Below are 18222 nucleotides of genomic sequence, written 5' to 3'. Positions count from 1 at the left end.
GCGACACAGTTAATACTGTCGTCGACAGGTTCCAGGAGGCACACAAGCAGGCGGCGGCGTTCCAGAGTTTCCTCCCTCGTGGCTCAAGTCCAAGGGCTTTTCCCCGAGGGGAAATCCACTTCGAGTTATCAAGGTCACGTGGCGGTGCCTTCGTGCCTTAGACATGTGGAGGAAACCTTGGTTCTTGAATCAGGGCCCGGTGCTGGGAGTTCCTTGTCGCCGTGTGACGCTAGCGACAGATGCGTCCCTCACCGGTTGGGGTGCGGTCATGAGTGGCCACCCTGCCCGCGGTCTGTGGAGTGGTCGCCATCTAACATGGCACATCAATTGCCTAGAGCTACTAGCGGTCTATCGAGCATTGAAATATTTCCTCCCAGACCCCTGTCTCGACAGTATGTCTGCTCCCACATTCAATCTCCCAGGAATATACACTGCTCTGATCGAGAGGAGTTTGCCCTGGGACCACAGAAGGATCTGGTGTGCCAGCTTGTACAAGGGGCGCGAACGCAGACCCCCCTGGTGATTGATATAAGAGACCACTGATGTGTTGTCGGAATGGATGCTTCACCCCGAGGTGGTGAAGCAGATATGGAGAGTATTTGGCACAGCCCAGGTGGACCTCTTTGCGACTCAGGAGACATCGCAATGTCCCCTCTGGTTCTCTCTAGTTCATCCAGCTCCTCTGGGACTGGACGCTATGGTACAGACCTGGCCGAGGCTTCGTCTGTACGCCTTTCCCCCTATCGCTCTGCTCCCGGGAGTTCTGGCGAGAGTACACCGGGACAGGGCCCGTCTACTACTAGTAGCCCCGTTCTGGCCGGGCCGAGTATGGTTCTCAGGTCTAGTCTCGCTCCTCGACGGCTCTCCGTGGGAGATACCGATCAGGACAGACCTACTCTCACAGGCACAGGGCACGATAATTCACCCTCGCCCGGAGTTGTGGAAGCTGTGGGTGTGGCCCCTGAGGGGGCACAGCTGTTAGCAGCTGGTCTCTCAACCGAGGTTGTTGAGACCCTACTCCAATCCAGAGCTCCCTCTACGAGGAAACTGTACGCCCTGAAGTGGAAGCTCTTCACTTCATGGTGCAGAGACTGCCAGCTTGACCCAGCAGACTGCCCAGTTGGTACAGTTCTGGAGTTTTTACAAGCCAGGCTATCTGCGGGGTTATCCCACTCCACCTTAAAGGTTTACGTGGCGGCCATAGCTGCTTTCCATGTCCCTTTCAATGGTCAGTCAGTGGGTAGACACCCCCTAGTTACACGTTTCCTCCGCGGTGCGCTGAGGCTGAGACCTCCAGTACGATCCCGTGTTCCCCCCTGGGATTTGGTTGTGGTTCTAGAGGCTCTTTGTAAAGCTCCATTCGAGCCAATACAAGATATCTCAGATAGACATCTGACACTTAAAACTGCCCTGTTACTGGCAATCACCTCACTAAAGAGAGTTGGAGATCTTCAGGCCCTCTCGGTGGCCCCTACTTACTTAGACTTTGCCCCTGGTATGGCCAAAGCATTCTTATACCCTCGAGCGGGTTATGTTCGGAAGGTTCCCTCTGTTACACCTCAACCTATCGTACTGCAGGCCTTCTGTCCTCCTCCCTTTCGGGAGCCAGACCAAGAGAAGCTAAACTGTATGTCCACAGAGCTGCCCTGTGGAGAAAATCAGACCAATTGCTTGTTTGCTACGGTCCTTCTAACAAGGGTTCTCCTGCCACCAAGCAGACCCTTAGTTGTTGGATAGTCGAGGCTATCAACGTCTCCTATGAGTCCTCTGGTCTTCCCCCTCCTTTGGGGGCCAAGGCTCACTCTACTCGGGGTATGGCGGCCTCCAAGGCCTCTCAGCAGGTGTGTCCCTCTTGAACATCTGCAACGCTGCGGGGTGGTCCACGCCCTCCACATTTGTCTGATTTTACGATCTTGACATGCGAGCCACGCCGGGCTCTTCTGTTCTCTCGTCTTAGCTGTGCTCTTTTGACTACACACTAGGCAGGGATTTGGAAGTCTGGCAGCGTGGGCACATCGTTCCCCAAAAGCGTTTCGACGCAGCTCGAGTTCCTGAAAAGGAACGTCTCAAGGTTACGTATGTAACCCTAGTTCCTTGAAGGAACGAGACGCTGCGTCGCAGAGCTATACTCCCGGCACCCCTGCCGGCGCTTGCTTCCCTACTCGAAGCTGAAGCCAGCTGCACGGCACGTGCTTTTATAGCTTCCTGGTCGCTACGTCACCCCGCCCGTGACGTCACGCCTTTCCGATGGACTGATTGCACACGATATTCAGAGTCGGTCTCATCAGGGACGTTCCCCAAAAGCGTTTCGACACAGCGTCTCGTTCCTTCAAGGAACTAGGGTTACATACGTAACCTTGAGACGTTTTCTGAACTGTGTACTTTAGCTAGTGTTTTTCCTATAACTTCTGCTTTCTCCTTACTAGAAGTTATACTGCCATCCCCATCAATTATAACAGGATATCCATATTCCCTACCGTTTCCTTTCATTTTCCTAATCATCCCCCAAACCTTCTCTATTGGAGTAGTTCGTCCTAAAGAGTCACAAAACGTCCTCCAGTACTCCCTTTTTGCTTTCCTGACATTTTGTCTTACCATTGCTTGCGTTCTCTTGTATTCTATCAAATGTTGGAAATTGTGTGTCCTCTTAAGTAATCTAAATGCCTTATTTCTTTCTTTAACAGCTTCCTTGCACTCTCTTGACCACCATGGCACTATTTTATTCAAGCGTTTGGGTTTGGATTTTGGAATAGTGGCATCTGCTGCTGCTATAATGCTTGACCTTATTTCTCTAGTTAACACTTCAATACTTTCACTACCATCAACACATGATAGCCATTCCTCACTTAGCTCTTCAAGCTTATTCCAATCAGCTTTCTCCACAAACCACTTCTCTACTTTCACTTCTTTCTCTTTCTCCATCTCCACACCTATGTGTACCTTTATAGGGTAGTGATCGCTACCCACTGTATTTCCTCTTAACACCTCCCATTCACATTTGTCTGCCACATTTCTCGTGCCCAAGGTTAAATCTATTGCTGACTCTTTTCCCCTAGATACATCTATCCTTGTCCAAGTTCCATCATTAAGACATACTAGTTCCTTCTCTTCTATAAATTCTTCCAACACATTCCCATTTACATCATCTTTATCACCCCATAAAGTGCTATGTGCATTAAAATCCCCACACCAAATAACTCTGCCCTCCAAATCTTTCCAAATTTCCTCAAGCTGGCTGCTTTTTAACTGATTACATGGGTTGTAAAAATTTATAATTTTAATGTTACCCTCATTTGCCCACACTTCCACAGTGACATATTCCAATTCCTCTCCTTTCTTAATTTCCTTGTACTGCAGCCCTTTCTGTATAAAAGTCATGATCCCTCCACCTTTCCCATTCTCTCTATCCCTTCTTACTGCATTATACCCTTTTATGATAAAATCTAGCCTGGGAATTAACCACGTTTCTTGGACACATATAACATTGGGTTTTTCCTTAACATCTTCCACATACTTCTTAAACTCCTGGCCATTCGCAATTAAGCTCCTGGCATTCCATTGGAGTATTATTAACACCATTAAGAGGATCCAGCCCATGACTGAGATTGTTGAGTTTCCTCAAGGGTTTCTCTAATATTTTCCCACTGTAACCCTTTTACATCCAAATACTTCTCAGCAGTTTTTACTATAATCTTAATCCTTTCAGTCCTGCTAGTCGTCTGGGCTGTGCAGTTAATGATTTCTGCCATGAAAAGCACAAAGCCTATTTTGCTCACTATCAATGTTTCTTCCTGAATCCTGTTACACTTTACACATCTTTACACGTCTTTACTCTTGTTCACTGCATTTTGTGGTATCTTTGGTACTCTTCTGGCTGCTTCAGCATACGTGATTTCCTGATTCACTTTAACCTTCTGAACTTCTTGCATTCGCTTGTACACTTCACACCCACCATATGCAGCACTGTGCTCTCCACCACAATTGCAACATTTTTTCCTTGCCCCTTCCTCACATTCATCATATTTGTGTTCACCGCCACATTTACTGCATCTTATTTTTCCTTTACATGCTGCTGCCACATGCCCATATCGTTGGCAGTTGAAACACCTCAAAGGGGGTGGTATGTACATCCTAACATCGTAGCTCATGTACCCTATAAAAACTTTCTCTGGAAGTCTTTCTTCTTCAAAGGTTAGCAGTACTGAGAGACTATCACATACTACACCATCTCTTTTTGTTTTTAATCTTTTTGCCTCACTCACCTTTACATTCTTTATATTTGTACACATTCCTTCCATTGATTCCTTCTCAGGGATTCCTGTTATTACTCCTCTGATTCGGCTTTGAACTTTCTCCCCTTTTACTGTCTGTCCATTTAATGCATTTGCCCTTACTGCCTTCTTTTGTTGCACCTCATCCTTACACTTTACCAATAATGATCCATTCCTTAATTTTTTCACACTATTTACATCCCCTATTTCCTTATGTATAGCTTTCGAAAGTTGTATTGGACTCCATCCATCAAAAGTCACTCCCTCCTGCACCAGTGTGATAAACACATTAAACTCTTTTACTTTTTCCCTATCTTTTACCTCAGTATAATCATCTGATATTTCCAATGATTTCTTTTTCTTCCGCTTATTTCCACTCACACCCGCACCCTCTACCTCCATCATTTCCTACTCCGTCCTTCCTCCAGTCCCACGTGGCGCCCTAGCGAATCGCTTTCCGGTAGCACGTCACAATCGAGCGTTGTTCGTCCCACACGTTCACTACGCAGCTGCAGTCAACCATCTCTCGACCGCTCAAGACTCACTGCGTTACTTGTTTGCCGCCGGCTGCCGTCTATGGGCAGACTAAACCATTTGTGGGGGGGGGGTCCAGAGTGTCTGGCACTGAGTTCATTCTCTCAGTTGGTGTTATCAATATATTTTGAAATGAATAATGACATAAATTGGAGGGCCCAATTAATTCGAATTAGGCTACAAAAAAAAAAAAAAAAAAAAAAAAAAAAAAATTGATGGCATTTCAAAGGGCCCTCTCCCAGACGGGGCCCTGGGTAGTCAAGTCCACTTTTCCCCCCACTACCACGCCCATGACTAGCTACGTTCTGCCTTAAGAATAAATGGTGCAACCGAATAAAGTACAGAGTTAGTTATAAACTAGCTAGTAGTTACTAAGCCTCTAGTTTGGACTTTACGTTCCAGTTTAAGTAAGAACTTACGAACGGCTGGTGCAACCCTACCCTGATGCGTATCTGTCATTATCCACCGTTGTTATGGTGACAGATACACAACCGGAACCGTCCTGATGTTACAATGGCACCGTCCCGGAGGGAACACAACTTCAGCGGGACTTGGTTCCGCTTCAACTCTGTCACCTCGTGACAAGAGTATATGCTTTTGTTTGTGAAGAGAGGGGATTTCCATTATGCAAATCTTTCATGACTCCTCCTTATTTATAGATGTGCACATACACAGGCTAATTATGCTGCATATTTAGTGCACACTTAAGAGCAAACATTAAACATCATGACTGTGTGGATTCTGTTGCTGCTGTTTTCTGCAACACCAAGTATGCTATCAGGAAACACTACAATGCTGATATTAGTATTCATATTTAACATTGTTTTAAACTCATATGTTTCTTTCTCCAGGTGTCTACAGTATTGAACTCACTCAGCCAGACTCTAAAGAACTAAAGCCTGGCCAACCTTTGAGTCTCTCCTGTAAAGTCTCAGGCTATTCACTGTCTAGCTGTAGCTACTGCACAAACTGGATACGACAAGCTTCTGGAGGACTGGAGTGGATTGGAAGAGTTTGCTGCAGTGGAGGCACAGACTATAGTGAAAAACTAAAGAACAAGTTCAGTATATCCAGAGACACGTCCAGCAGCACTGTGACAATAACAGGCCAAAACATACAGACTGAAGACACAGCCGTGTATTACTGCACACGAGAGTCACAGTGACACAAAACAACAAGAGGCATGCACAAAAACATCCAGAGATAGAAAGACAGCTATAGTGAGTTACATGCAAAAGAAAGAAAAGTATAAACAATACAAGTAAAAGTATCTAATATACTGTATCTTTAATGACCATTAAACACAAACACACACTATGGGATCTGGTGACAGTTGCCAAGGCAAGAAAGTATAACGGAGCAATACAATCCTACTGCCAATAATTATTTACACTGACAAGCAAAGACAAGCACCTTGTTTTAAAATAATGTTAGGATAGTTTGTTTTAACAGGGGGCCCTCAGTCTTCATCCAATGGCCCATGATCACCAGATCTGCATTGGATTACATTATTTCAAGTTATTTAAGTTACTGCAGAGTTACTATATCAAGATACTGCAGAGAATGCAAAACATTGCCTACAAAATTACTTAATATTTCTCAGGTAAATTTTCATTTAATGTAGGCCTACATACACAGGCATCATTATTGGGGAAAAGAGGGACATCAATCTGTATGTGTAAAAATAAAAAAACTGTGGCAAAAAGTTACAGAAAAAAAAACTATATGCACAGCTCCGTCTTTCTTCTCTCTGCGCTTACAATTTTGGCATGATTCTCGAACTAACTGAGTTTTGCAAGGTTGAGTTGGAGGGCAGGTCCACCACCTTCTTGTAGCCAATCACATGAGGCTCTCGCTGACTCTCCACTTACTCTTATCCAATTGGTTCAATATCCACATCATATGCCAAAACATTAATCTTCAATTAGTTCCGGATCATTCTACACACACACACACACACACACACACACACACATGATAGCCTAAATGCACTGTAAGTCACTTTGGATAAAAGCGTCTGCTAAATTAAATTAAATTAAATTTAGCAGATTTTAAAACCATGTTTTATTCAATTTAAATATATATATATATATATATAATCAAAGCTGAATTAATTAATTATTTTTTTCTATTTGAAGTGTACGTTTTTTCGTTAGTCAAATCTGGACACAAAGAAAGCATTTTGTTGCTCATACTTACTTCCTATAAGAGATTGATCAGTTACATAAAAGTAATCAGAATCAATACCAAAATTTCAAAATATGAAATTGAGTGTTAAATACCATAAACAGAGACATTTTTGGTTTAGTAAAAAAGGTTTTACAAAGGATAGCACTCTGATACTTAAGTGCTGAGCATTGTCACATGACATCATTTTGACTGTAATGTTTAAGCAGTTTATATGGTATATGAAATTTCAATGTAAAGACAAACCAATCCAATGAAGTTAACACCAACTCACAATTAAGTATGAACACATGGGAGTCTGGCCTAATGGTACACAACTTATAAAGTATCATGTCTTAATTAAGTTTTTGTATACTTATTTTTAATGTAGTCTATGTGTACATTAAAAGTACCCTTCTAGCACCAAGAACGATCCAGAACTAAATGAAGATTAATGAAGAACCAATCGGATAATAGTAAGTGGAGAGATAGATAGATAAAATCCATTAAATATTGTTATTAATTTGTGTCCCATTTATAGAGAATTCTGTATTAGGCATATAACAGTAAATTAATAGATACATATTCAGAATATAATTAATAGATTTTTCATCACTCACATTGGTAAAATATTTAATATTTAAATTAATAGTTTGGCCTTTAAGTCATGATTGCACCTTATGACTTAATACAAATCTAATCATCTCAAGAAAGAGAACGAGGCGGAGCGCGTAACCCTTACCGTACAGGATTTCAGAAGGTACGCAGAATCTTGCGTGCACACTTACCACTTACGTGGATTTTAGACCCTTAGATGGCATGCATCACATACAGGAATGCTACTGTAATGGAAATCACAACATGGGCTCAGGAATACTTCCAGAAAACATTGTCGGTGAACACAATCCACCGTGCCATTCGCCGTTGCTGGCTAAAACTCTATAGGTCAGAAAAGAAGCCATATCTAAACATGATCCAAAAAGCGCAGGCATTTTATCTGGGCCAAGGCTCATTTAAAATGGACTGTAGCAAAGTGGACAACTGTTCTGTGGTCAGACGTATCAAAATTTGGGGTTGCATGAGCGCGTGTGGCACGGGCAGCTTAAACATCTGGAAAGGCACCATCAATGCAGAAAAGTATATCCAAGTTCTAGAACAACATATGTTGCACAATCTGCATCAATTACAACATCATGGCTGCATAGAAGAAGGATCCGGGCACTGAAATGGCCAGCCTGCAGTCCAGATCTTTCACCCATAGAAAACATTTGATGCATCATAAAGAGGAAGATGTGACAAAGAAGACCTAAGTCAGTTGAGCAACTAGAAGCCTGTATTAGACAAGATTGGGACAACATTCCTATTCCTAAACTTGAGCAACTTGTCTCCTCAGTCCCCAGATGTTTGCAGACTGTTATAAAAAGAAGAAGGGATGCCACACAGTGGTAAACGTGGCCTTGTCCCAACTTTTTTGAGATGTGTTGATGACATGAAATTTAAAATCAACTGATTTTTCCCTTAAAATGATACATTTTCTCAGTTTAAACATTTGATATGTCATCTATGTTGCATTCTGAATAAAACATCATTGCATTCTGTTTTTATTCACAATTTTTACAGTGTCCCAACTTTTTGGAATTGGGTTTGTATTTTATTTACTGATAAAGCATCAGACAAAAAAAAAAAAAAAAAAACTTCGAAGTCTTTTGTTGTTGTAATATAATTTCCTTAAAAAAAGTGGATACCACAGAATAGATTTAATTGCTGATAAGATCATGATTGAATTGTTTATTTGTTGATTCATTCTCATTCTTACCAAAGTAATTTATTATCACGACTACTATAAAAACATTAAAATCTATTCTAGTATTGATGCAACAGACATATATGGAGACAAGGGAGTGTCTACAGAAAAAAGAGCCATATTTACTGATGTGTGACCCTCAGGAAACACCTGCGTTTCGTTATTGCCTCTAAAAAAAAAAGTGAATATGTATGTATAGTTTCATAAGACTTATTTACATTCTGTAACTACAAAGCATAAAGAAACCTCTAAAATACATTCGGTTAAAGCTAATAATGTTTATTCAAACATTAATAGACTTCTATTAATGTTGCTTCCAGATGGATAAGAGTTGTGTCTACTTTGATCATAATAATTTCGGGGTTTTGATTTTTGCCTTTCAATGTCAAAAGACATGTCAGAGGAAACCCCAGGTAAATTATGTAAGATAACACCAGTATTAAAGACTTCTCCACAATAGAAGACCAGGAACACAGTTAGAGCCGCACTGGTCACAATCACGGCCACTGTGTTTGTCCTACATGCACGTCGACTGTAATTCTGAGCCTTCACCATGTCTTCCCTTATTCTTCTTGCTTTTCGCCTTTAGAACAATAGAGGAAAACTTGGTAAAACTGAGTAATTTTGAGTAAAAACTAGCATGTTGTTCTAGAAAGAAACATGTGGTTATCTGACTCAACTTTAATGAACATATCAATGCAGCAAAACCCAGAAACAAACAGTTGCAAAACATGATGTTGAACACAGAGCAGCACATGTTATCTTTTCCTTTCAATTTTACCCTCACATAGACGACTTCAGGTGAAACTACTCCATTATCTGCCTCTGAGAAATTGTTCATTTCAACTGCCACAGTTTCCCTGCCAGAATCCTGAGAGGGATTCTCATACATGTTTTGATGTTGCATTATGTTCACAAATATTAATCAGCAAGAAGTCATTCATACGCTGCTGCTTCTGTCGTGTGTGTTACTGCATGTTTCTGTTCTCTTATATTGTCCTGAATGTGTGCTGTCAGTTCCCATTAACTCAACCTTTGTGGTGTGAAAACTGTGTGAACTACTTTCATTGCCCTTTTATTAACTGCAGCAACAAAGCCATACAAAAGTAGGACACAAGGTTATATTAGATGTTTAAATTAAGCATCGGAACACAATGTTTATTCCACAAACTGACCAATTTCTGCTGTAGGTTTTCCACTGAGGGAACCAACATAGGTCTAGCTATTGAAAGAAAAATAAATAAATAAATACCCCCCCCCCCCCACAACATCCTGCAAACAGCTTTAATTTGATATCTGCCTGAAAAGAATCTGATGAATGTATGCAGACTGTGTTTGTAAATTATTATTCAACTACATGATAGATAATAAATTATAAATTATTGCTCTAATGGTGTGATTAATTTAAGCAATACCTCATGAATGTCTGGTTCATTCAAATAAACAGTTGGTCATTTTATCCCTCAGTGACTTGAACCAATCGATCAAATAAATTATTTAATGACTCACTGAATTGTTTTAATAGATTTGAGGACCCAAATAACTTGTTTAAAATATATTCACTCCACATAGACTAATATAGCACTCTTGCTCTTTAGCAAGAAATGTACATAAAAAAAACAGCACTAAACTGCAACATCTTAAAGTCTCTCTGAAAAGTCTGCGTCAAATTGTCTTGTTTAAAAACGAATTTGCAGTAAAGCAAACAAACAAACAAACAGTGTTTCATTGACGTGGTCTGGAGCTCTTTCTTAATTTTACCCCGTGTCTACAGCATACGCGACTGGCACAACGTGACTAAAGACAACAGAACCCATAAATAGAGATTTCTCAGTTCATGACCCCTTTAAAAAGAAACCTGTACAGACTCTTTATTAAATTTTTAGTGTCAGGAAAGTGACCCTCCCAATGCAAATCAAAGCCCTGAACGTCTGTCTAGTATTTATGTGCTGCTGATTGGATCTGAAGTGTTACATCACCACTATCAAGATGAAGAATACACTCTGCTTACTGCTGCTCTCATTCAGCCTACAATGTGAGTTTTCACACGTCTATTATCAGATCTAGGCTATACAGATTCCAACTCAAATCAGTATTTTCAATCTTCTTTTTAGGCATTAAATGTCAAAGTATGGAGTCCATTGAAAGCACAGTTGTGAAGAAGCCTGGAGAAACTCTGACTCTGTCCTGTAGAGGATCTGGGTTCAGCTTTGGCTGCTGTAGCATGCACTGGATCAGACAACAAGCTGGAAAACCACTTGTGTGGATGGGACGTGTTCATAGTGGCGGCAGTGGCTATGACTACTCTGAATCCTTCAAAGGTCGAACTGAAATCACCAGAGATAATTCAAAGAGTATGGTGTATCTGAAACTATCAGGCCTGACAGCAGAAGACTCAGCCGTGTATTATTGTGCAAGAGACTCACTGTGATGCAAAGGTCTTGTACAGCTGAACAAAAACCACACTGACTGTTTTCTCTCTTGTTACTAGAAGTCAACAGGTGGCAGCAGTGAATAATAATAATAAAAAAACCTACAAAATGCAACCTAATGAAATGATTTACCATCACGGAAGATGTTACAGTATTCAGTGAAGTTCACTATAAAAGCTCCAACATTATACAGCACAAAGGCATATAAGATTTTTTTAACAAAATGTGTCTCTTCATGTGTAGATGTTTGGTAGCAGTTACACGTTACAGCGACAAACTAAAAATCTGACTTTTAAGTTACCAGAGACTATTTCAGGAGCAAAATAACCTTGTGATGAAGGACACAACAGTGTCTTATGATCATAGTGCGAACTACGGGGGAGCTAGGGGGAGCTCGGTTCCCCTTAATAAGACAAGAAATGTGAAATTTTGAGGGGTCTCAAAAAATATTGACAATGTGAATATTTTGAAGTGCAATTTCAGTTGTGTAATGTGATCATGATGGATAATTAAGTGTAAAATAGCAAAAAAATTCATTCATGCATGACGCCGATTAAAACCTAATTTACTTCAATAAAGTTTACTATACATGCTATTCTTGTAATGAGCATCAAGGTGTGGGGGCGCTGCGCTGCAAATTCCACATATGATAGTACGTCATAGATTCGTAGAAAAAAATAACCGCTGGAGGCCATTTATCACGCGCAAAGTCCTTAATTCATTCTGCAGTTATAGCATCATAGCCATGGCAAAAAGAAAACAAGGCAGTTTAATTAATTTTGGTTTTATTAAGAAATTGTGTTGTGATGACGACTGATTCACCTGCTGCAAGCACTTAGACCTCCCGCCGCGCCACTGTGACAACGCAAGAAGCTGAAGAAAAATCATCTCTGGCTGAAGATGGTAACAGCTCGTCAGAGTCCGGTCACGATCCTAACCCCTCTTGCTCCGAATCCGCTCTCCCGTTAAACTGGAACAGCCAGCAGTAGAGAGACTGGAAGAGCCGATATACATGGCTGTTTGTTAAGGATGGAAGCTTGGGGTGCATCGCTTGTAGGGATGCAAAAAACCTTCTTCTGTCTGAAAAGGTACCTGGCACGCACTTGTCAGAGGAGTGGATTAATGGGGAGGAAACAAGCAGCGCTGCTCAGAACAAGTTGCGAAAAAATATATATAAACACAGGGACAGCATTGCACACAAGAGGGCCATTGACTTAGCAAAAGGCGATTGTGCCAAATAAAGTAATTGAGGTAGATTCTAAATTAATGGAGGAGACCGCAACGTCATTCAGGTCCGACTATATGGTGGCTAAGGAAAGGCTGTCTTCTTGACCTATCAATTTGTGTCGATAAAGTGTAATAGTGCATATACAGTTGTAGCTGTTATGTATCTTTGTAAGTCATTGTAAGTACTTTTCTGAGACACTTGTGTCGATAATGTATAATAGTGAATACACTTGTAGCTGTTGTAAGTCCTTATTTGAGGCACTCACAACCCCCACCTCCCCAAAACAAAAAGTGGGCTCCCCCAAAGGACACGGTATAGTTCGAACACTGCACACATGAATATTTTTTTTAGCATATATAAATTATTAAAAGCTCTGTATGATTATGTAAATCTCCTGCTGCATATTTAAACAGCAGGCATGAGTCAGTTTACACATTCATCTGATCACTAGAGGGAGTGAAGAATCACTTCAGTTCAGTCAAACTGTGCTGAGAAACAAACCATGATCTCTTCATCTTTAGTGCTGCTTCTGGCAGTCATATCCTGTAAGTTTAGTCTGTTTTCTGTGTGATACATCATTTTGTTGATCAAAAGATCATGATCTCTTATTAACAGGAATTATTTGATTTGATACAGGTATTGATTCATATGAACTCACTCAGCCTGAGTCTCTGACTGTCCGTCCTGATGCCACTCTCACTATCAACTGTAAAGTCTCATATTCAGTTACTAGCTATGCTACAGGCTGGATTCGTCAGCCTGCAGGAAAAGCTCTGGAGTCGATTGGAGTCATCTGGAGTGATGGAAGCTTATACTACAAGGATTCCCTGAAAAGCAAGTTCAGTATCACCAGAGACACTTCCAGTAACACAATAACACTGCAAGGACAGAATATGCGAGCTGAAGACACAGCTGTGTATTATTGTGCCAGAGACACACAGTGAAAGATGCCACAGACTCCCTGTACAAAAACACCATCATCATATCACAAATTAAGTGTTTATTTATTTATTTTTTTTAAAAAATAATTTTCCTTAGTATGACTTTTACAGGTGCATAGCAGTTGTCTGAAGCTCATCAAAAATTCTAGACATTAATTCAGCTGGTCAAAAAACAAAAACAAACCTCAAGGCAAGCCTAATAAATATGTAAACCTACCTGGCCTTTAAATATGATTCTGAAATTATATCTCGGACTTTCTCCAACAATGCTAAATTTTTATAGAAATGAGAAACGTTAGCAGATTATCATACTTCAACTGGTCTAATGGTTTTCTATGCTACGTAAATGATCACATCTTTGGCTTGTCCAGTGACTGTTGCCAAAACTAACGTTATGACCCACTGGTGCCAAAAGTTTCTTCATTCGTTTAAGATTTGTAACTTACCTTACCAACTGCAGCCGTTTCCTCTTCTCTTTCTCATCACAGGGAAAGCGATAAAATGAGAGTTGAATGTGACTTGTTTTTTTTTATAACTCTGATCTATTCAAACAACACAGCACTGCGGCATGGTACAGTAAATAAAAAAAGCAAGCGAAAGCAGTAGATAGAGGTCCTGGTTTTTGGACCCGGAAATAGAGAGGTTACGTCACGACTTAACAACCAGATAGATTTAAGGTATATCCACCTTTTTCAGCGATCTTATTGTTTTATTTCTCATAAAATATACCATTACTATTTCAATTTGAGAAGCCGCTGCAAATGATTCTGTGCCTGAGTCATCACCAGTACAGATTCTAAACAGGTGAGAAAACACACATAATGCTCTGATTGAAATAATATCAGAGAAAAGAAAATCAGAAAATACAGAAATCTCCATGACATGTAGAGATTTATTAATCAATACACACTTTTCATCAAGCTGAAAATGCTTTACAATATTGAATAATCATAGTTGTGTAACATTTCTGAAAATTAAAATATGTTCTCATAAATGTCCGATGTTCACATCTTATTAATTTCTGTTTAAATTTCTGTTTTTCATACACATATGCAAAGAAGAATTGAGGCTGGAGGAGGAGTTCATGCAAAACTGGGATGTTTATCTCTCATAAACTGTTTCTGTTCACTGATTGTACGTGGTTTTTGTTGAAGAGCATCATTAGCAATGACAACAATAATTAATTCAGTCCTGATACTACTGTTTTTAAATGGTTGGTTATTTTCTAAATAATAATATTAATAATTATATACTCTATAAATAATATTAGCAAGCACATAGTTAAACCTTTTTTCTGATTTTTTTTTTTACAGATATTCATTGTCAGACCTTCACTCAGTCTGAAGCTGTGGTAAAAAGACCAGGTGAATCTTTTCGTCTGGTCTGTACTGCCTCTGGATTTACTTTCAGCAGCTCCTATGTAGCTGTAGTGAGACAGGCAGCTGGTAAAGGACTGGAGTGGATTGCTTATATCAGCACAGCTAGTTCTCCAATCTCCTACTCCCAGTCAGTTCAGGGAAGGTTCACAGTGTCCAGAGATGATTCCAGCAGTCAACTCTATCTACAGATGAACAGCCTCAAGACTGAAGACACTGCTGTGTATTACTGCGCTAGAGAGTCACAGTGAATGAGTTCAGTGTCAAAGCAATACAAAAACCACCTTCACTGTTGACTTCACGGATGCTCCAGATGTACTGTTCGTTTCCAAGAGATGGTGCTCTTGTCAAGCAGTTTTTGTTGATGTTACAAATGTCACTGACTGCTTGTTTTCTTGACAGAGAAACAGACAGTCCGATTTTGAAATTCTGAAGAAACATGAAATTCTGAAGAAACATGAAAGAGGGGAAGTTGTGGCCTATTGGTCAGAGAGTTTGACTCCTAATCCTAAGGATGTGGGTTTGTATCTAGGGCTGGCAATACCAAGACTGAGGTGCCCTTGAGCAAAGCACTGAGCCCCCAACTGCTCGTTGGGTGCTGCAGCATAAATTACTGCTCTGTGTGTGTGTGCACTTTGGATGGGTTAAATGCGGAGCACGAATTCTGAGTATGGGTCACTATGCTTGGCTGTATGTCATGTCACTTTTTTTTTCATAAGTAAGCCTTAGAGTAACATCATCACAAATTATATTCTCATGTTTACATGTTTGTAAAAAAAAAAAATCCAAATAATGCAAATCTCAGTCAAACAAGTCTTCAGTTAACTTTTCTTTTTAAACGTAGAGCTGTATGCCAGTTCTCCACTTGCTCTTTGTACAAAGGAGGAGTATCTGCTTTGTGGATCAATATGACAAATAAAGCTGTTTGAACTTCAAACCATGATCTTCTCATCAACTCTACTTCTGCTGGCAGCAGCTGCATCATGTGAGCTTCACTGATGTTTTATTTAAACTCTAAACTAAAACAATGAAATAAGCTTCATGACTGTTAGCAGAAGTTTTGTGACACAATTAATAATAATAACACACTCTCTCATTGTTATTTTCAGGTGGTGTTTTCTGTGTTGAGCTCACTCAGCCTCCATCTGGTTGTGAAACCTCAAGAATTATTCTCCATCTCCTGCAGGATTTCAGAATCAGGTCATTTCATTAATTGGATCCGTCAACCAGTAGCGTAGCCAGGAATCACAAAGTAGGTGGGCCCAGAGAAAATCAGGTGGGCACAGCCTAAAATGCATCTGTTATCAAAATAGGCCAACACAACTACAGTACACCTGCTTCTTGAATACACCACAGTTTAATGAAAGCACAAGCATGTATCATGTCATCATAAGCAGTGTTAAGAACATAACGATAAGCATTTCCACTGCGCGCGGCCACACCACACACACACACACACGCGCATCTGACAGATGCAAAAAACACCATCATTAAATCAGCAGGACAGTAGTGGACAGTGTGTAAAAACAATGCTTGGTCTGGCTCAGCTGCCACATAAATCACGTTATATAACAACATTAACTAGGCAACTAGTGTACATAGTAAACGCAGATTGGCTTACTTTTGATGCCCTTATAACAGGAGACGACGGGGCTTTGAGTTGAACACTGCAATGACTTCGTTATAGTCCAATGATTCAGTCAATTCTCTCTCAAATGAGAGAAGGGACAAAGAGTTCAGTCTATGTGTCAACATTGTTGCTCTGATACTAGTTTTTATCCGATTTACAGTGGAAAAGAAACGTTCGACAGTACAGCTTGTTATTGGTAGTGTGATGAGGACTCGCAGCAGACGGTTCATTCTTGGAAAGATATCGCATGGGCATGCATCGAGCACCTCCACAAGTGATGGAAATGCCCTCCCATTTGATACTTTTTTTTTTCTAGTTGCTGAACAAACACCTCATGTTCAGAATCATCAACAGCGATGTTAAAGTGCGCACCGGCAGGCTGTAACAGAGTCTTTTTGCCGAAGGTGTTCGACTGAGGCAAGCACGCAGCGGCTGCTCTCATTAAACAGTACGTGTCAGCCTTAAAACGGGAGTTCAGTTCCATGATCTGCCCTGGCGTGTAGGTGAGGTAGATGTTAGAGAATGGAGCACTGCTGGTGATGGAGAAATTGCTGAATTAATGTAATCACAAGCAGAGCTGTTCAGCTCCTTACTACTGACTGATGGCTGAGGCTCCTGAACATCTGCATCATCTTCCTCCTAGGGCGGCCGTGGTCTTTTTGACACGAACTTTAATAAGTTGCTCTGTTTCATTTTTCATACTTAGCTAAACTTCAGTGTCCCTCTGTGAAATGTGCACCACGTCGTTGTGAAGGGGGGATGGGCTGTTCGCAATCTGACGCGGGCATTTCATAATCACCATGACAACCAAACAAGAATCAAGAAACATTAAGATTTATTTTTATAGGTCAAGTATTGTGATAATTGCAACATAATTTACTCCTTCTGTTGCGATTATCACAATACTTGACCTATAAAAATAAACCGTAATGTTTCTTGATTCTTGTTTGGTTGTCATGGTGATGATGAAATGCCCGATTTCGCAGTCAGATTGCGAACAGCCCATCCCCCCTTCACAACGACAAGCACATTTCACAGAGGGACACTGAAGTTTAGCTAAGTATGTTAAACTAAAATGAAACAGAGCAACTAACTAATGTTCGTGTCAAAAATACATTATTGTTGAATATTGTTAGGCTACATTGTGAGGCCAATGACTGGATGGGCCTGACTGCCCACCCGTAGCTACGCGAGTGCCGTCAACCCACTGGAAAAGCACTGGAATGGCTTGGATATATTTTTATTGATGGTGGCACTTACATTAAAGACTCAGTGAAAAACAAGATCAGTTTCACCCAGGACACACAGGGGAAGAATTTTGAGACCTCGGAGTCAGCTGTGTATTACTGTGCAGGACACACACAGTGACTAAAAAAAGCTATAGTTGTGTACAAAAACAAGTCTAAACACATTGAACAAATGTACATCAACTGGTTCTATTCAACTAAAAATATTATTTAATATGACTGAATTAATATGACTATACCAACAAATGTTATTTTTATGGTAAAATCAAGGCATAAATAGTTATTTAAGGCAACACACTCTATACAATTCCACTTATGAACCCTGTCTAATCTGTGTGAGTGCAGTGAGATTGTGAGTAGCCTACAGCAGTGGTTTTCAAAGTGGGGGCCGCCATGTGGCGCCAGGGGGGCCGCAGCAAGTTGGAAGAAAAAAGCAAAAAAAAAAAAAAAAACATTTATATAAATATTTTACAAATATTAAAAAAATATTTTTTTTTATTATTATTATGAGTATTGTTATGAAATAGCATTCTAATAATTTGTCGATATCTGAACATTAAACCTTTAATGCTAATCTTTCTGATTGGCTGGTA

The 18222-nt window shown here is 40.4% G+C and overlaps 1 protein-coding gene and 1 gene segment (V, D, J or C); one reads left to right on the top strand and one right to left on the bottom strand.

The window, feature by feature from the left end:
* The window catches only part of aldh3b1 (aldehyde dehydrogenase 3 family, member B1), a 139343-nt gene extending 127161 nt beyond the window's left edge, over positions 1–12182 (bottom strand). The window contains exon 1 of the mRNA XM_059557067.1: positions 12179–12182. The gene's annotated coding sequence lies outside the window, so the exon portion shown is untranslated. The remainder of the gene's footprint in view (positions 1–12178) is intronic.
* A 601-nt stretch (positions 12183–12783) lies between these two features.
* Positions 12784–13414, top strand: LOC132147238 (Ig heavy chain V region 5A-like). The segment is given in 2 exon segments: positions 12784–12980; positions 13072–13414. Coding segments are annotated over 2 exon segments (351 nt in total).
* The last annotated feature ends 4808 nt before the right edge of the window (positions 13415–18222 follow it).

Source organism: Carassius carassius, chromosome 1 (genome assembly GCF_963082965.1).
Source record: "Carassius carassius chromosome 1, fCarCar2.1, whole genome shotgun sequence".
Taxonomy (NCBI): Eukaryota; Metazoa; Chordata; class Actinopteri; order Cypriniformes; family Cyprinidae; genus Carassius; species Carassius carassius.
The sequence above is the reverse complement of the archived record's forward strand: the minus strand, read 5'-3'. Positions and strand labels throughout refer to the sequence as shown.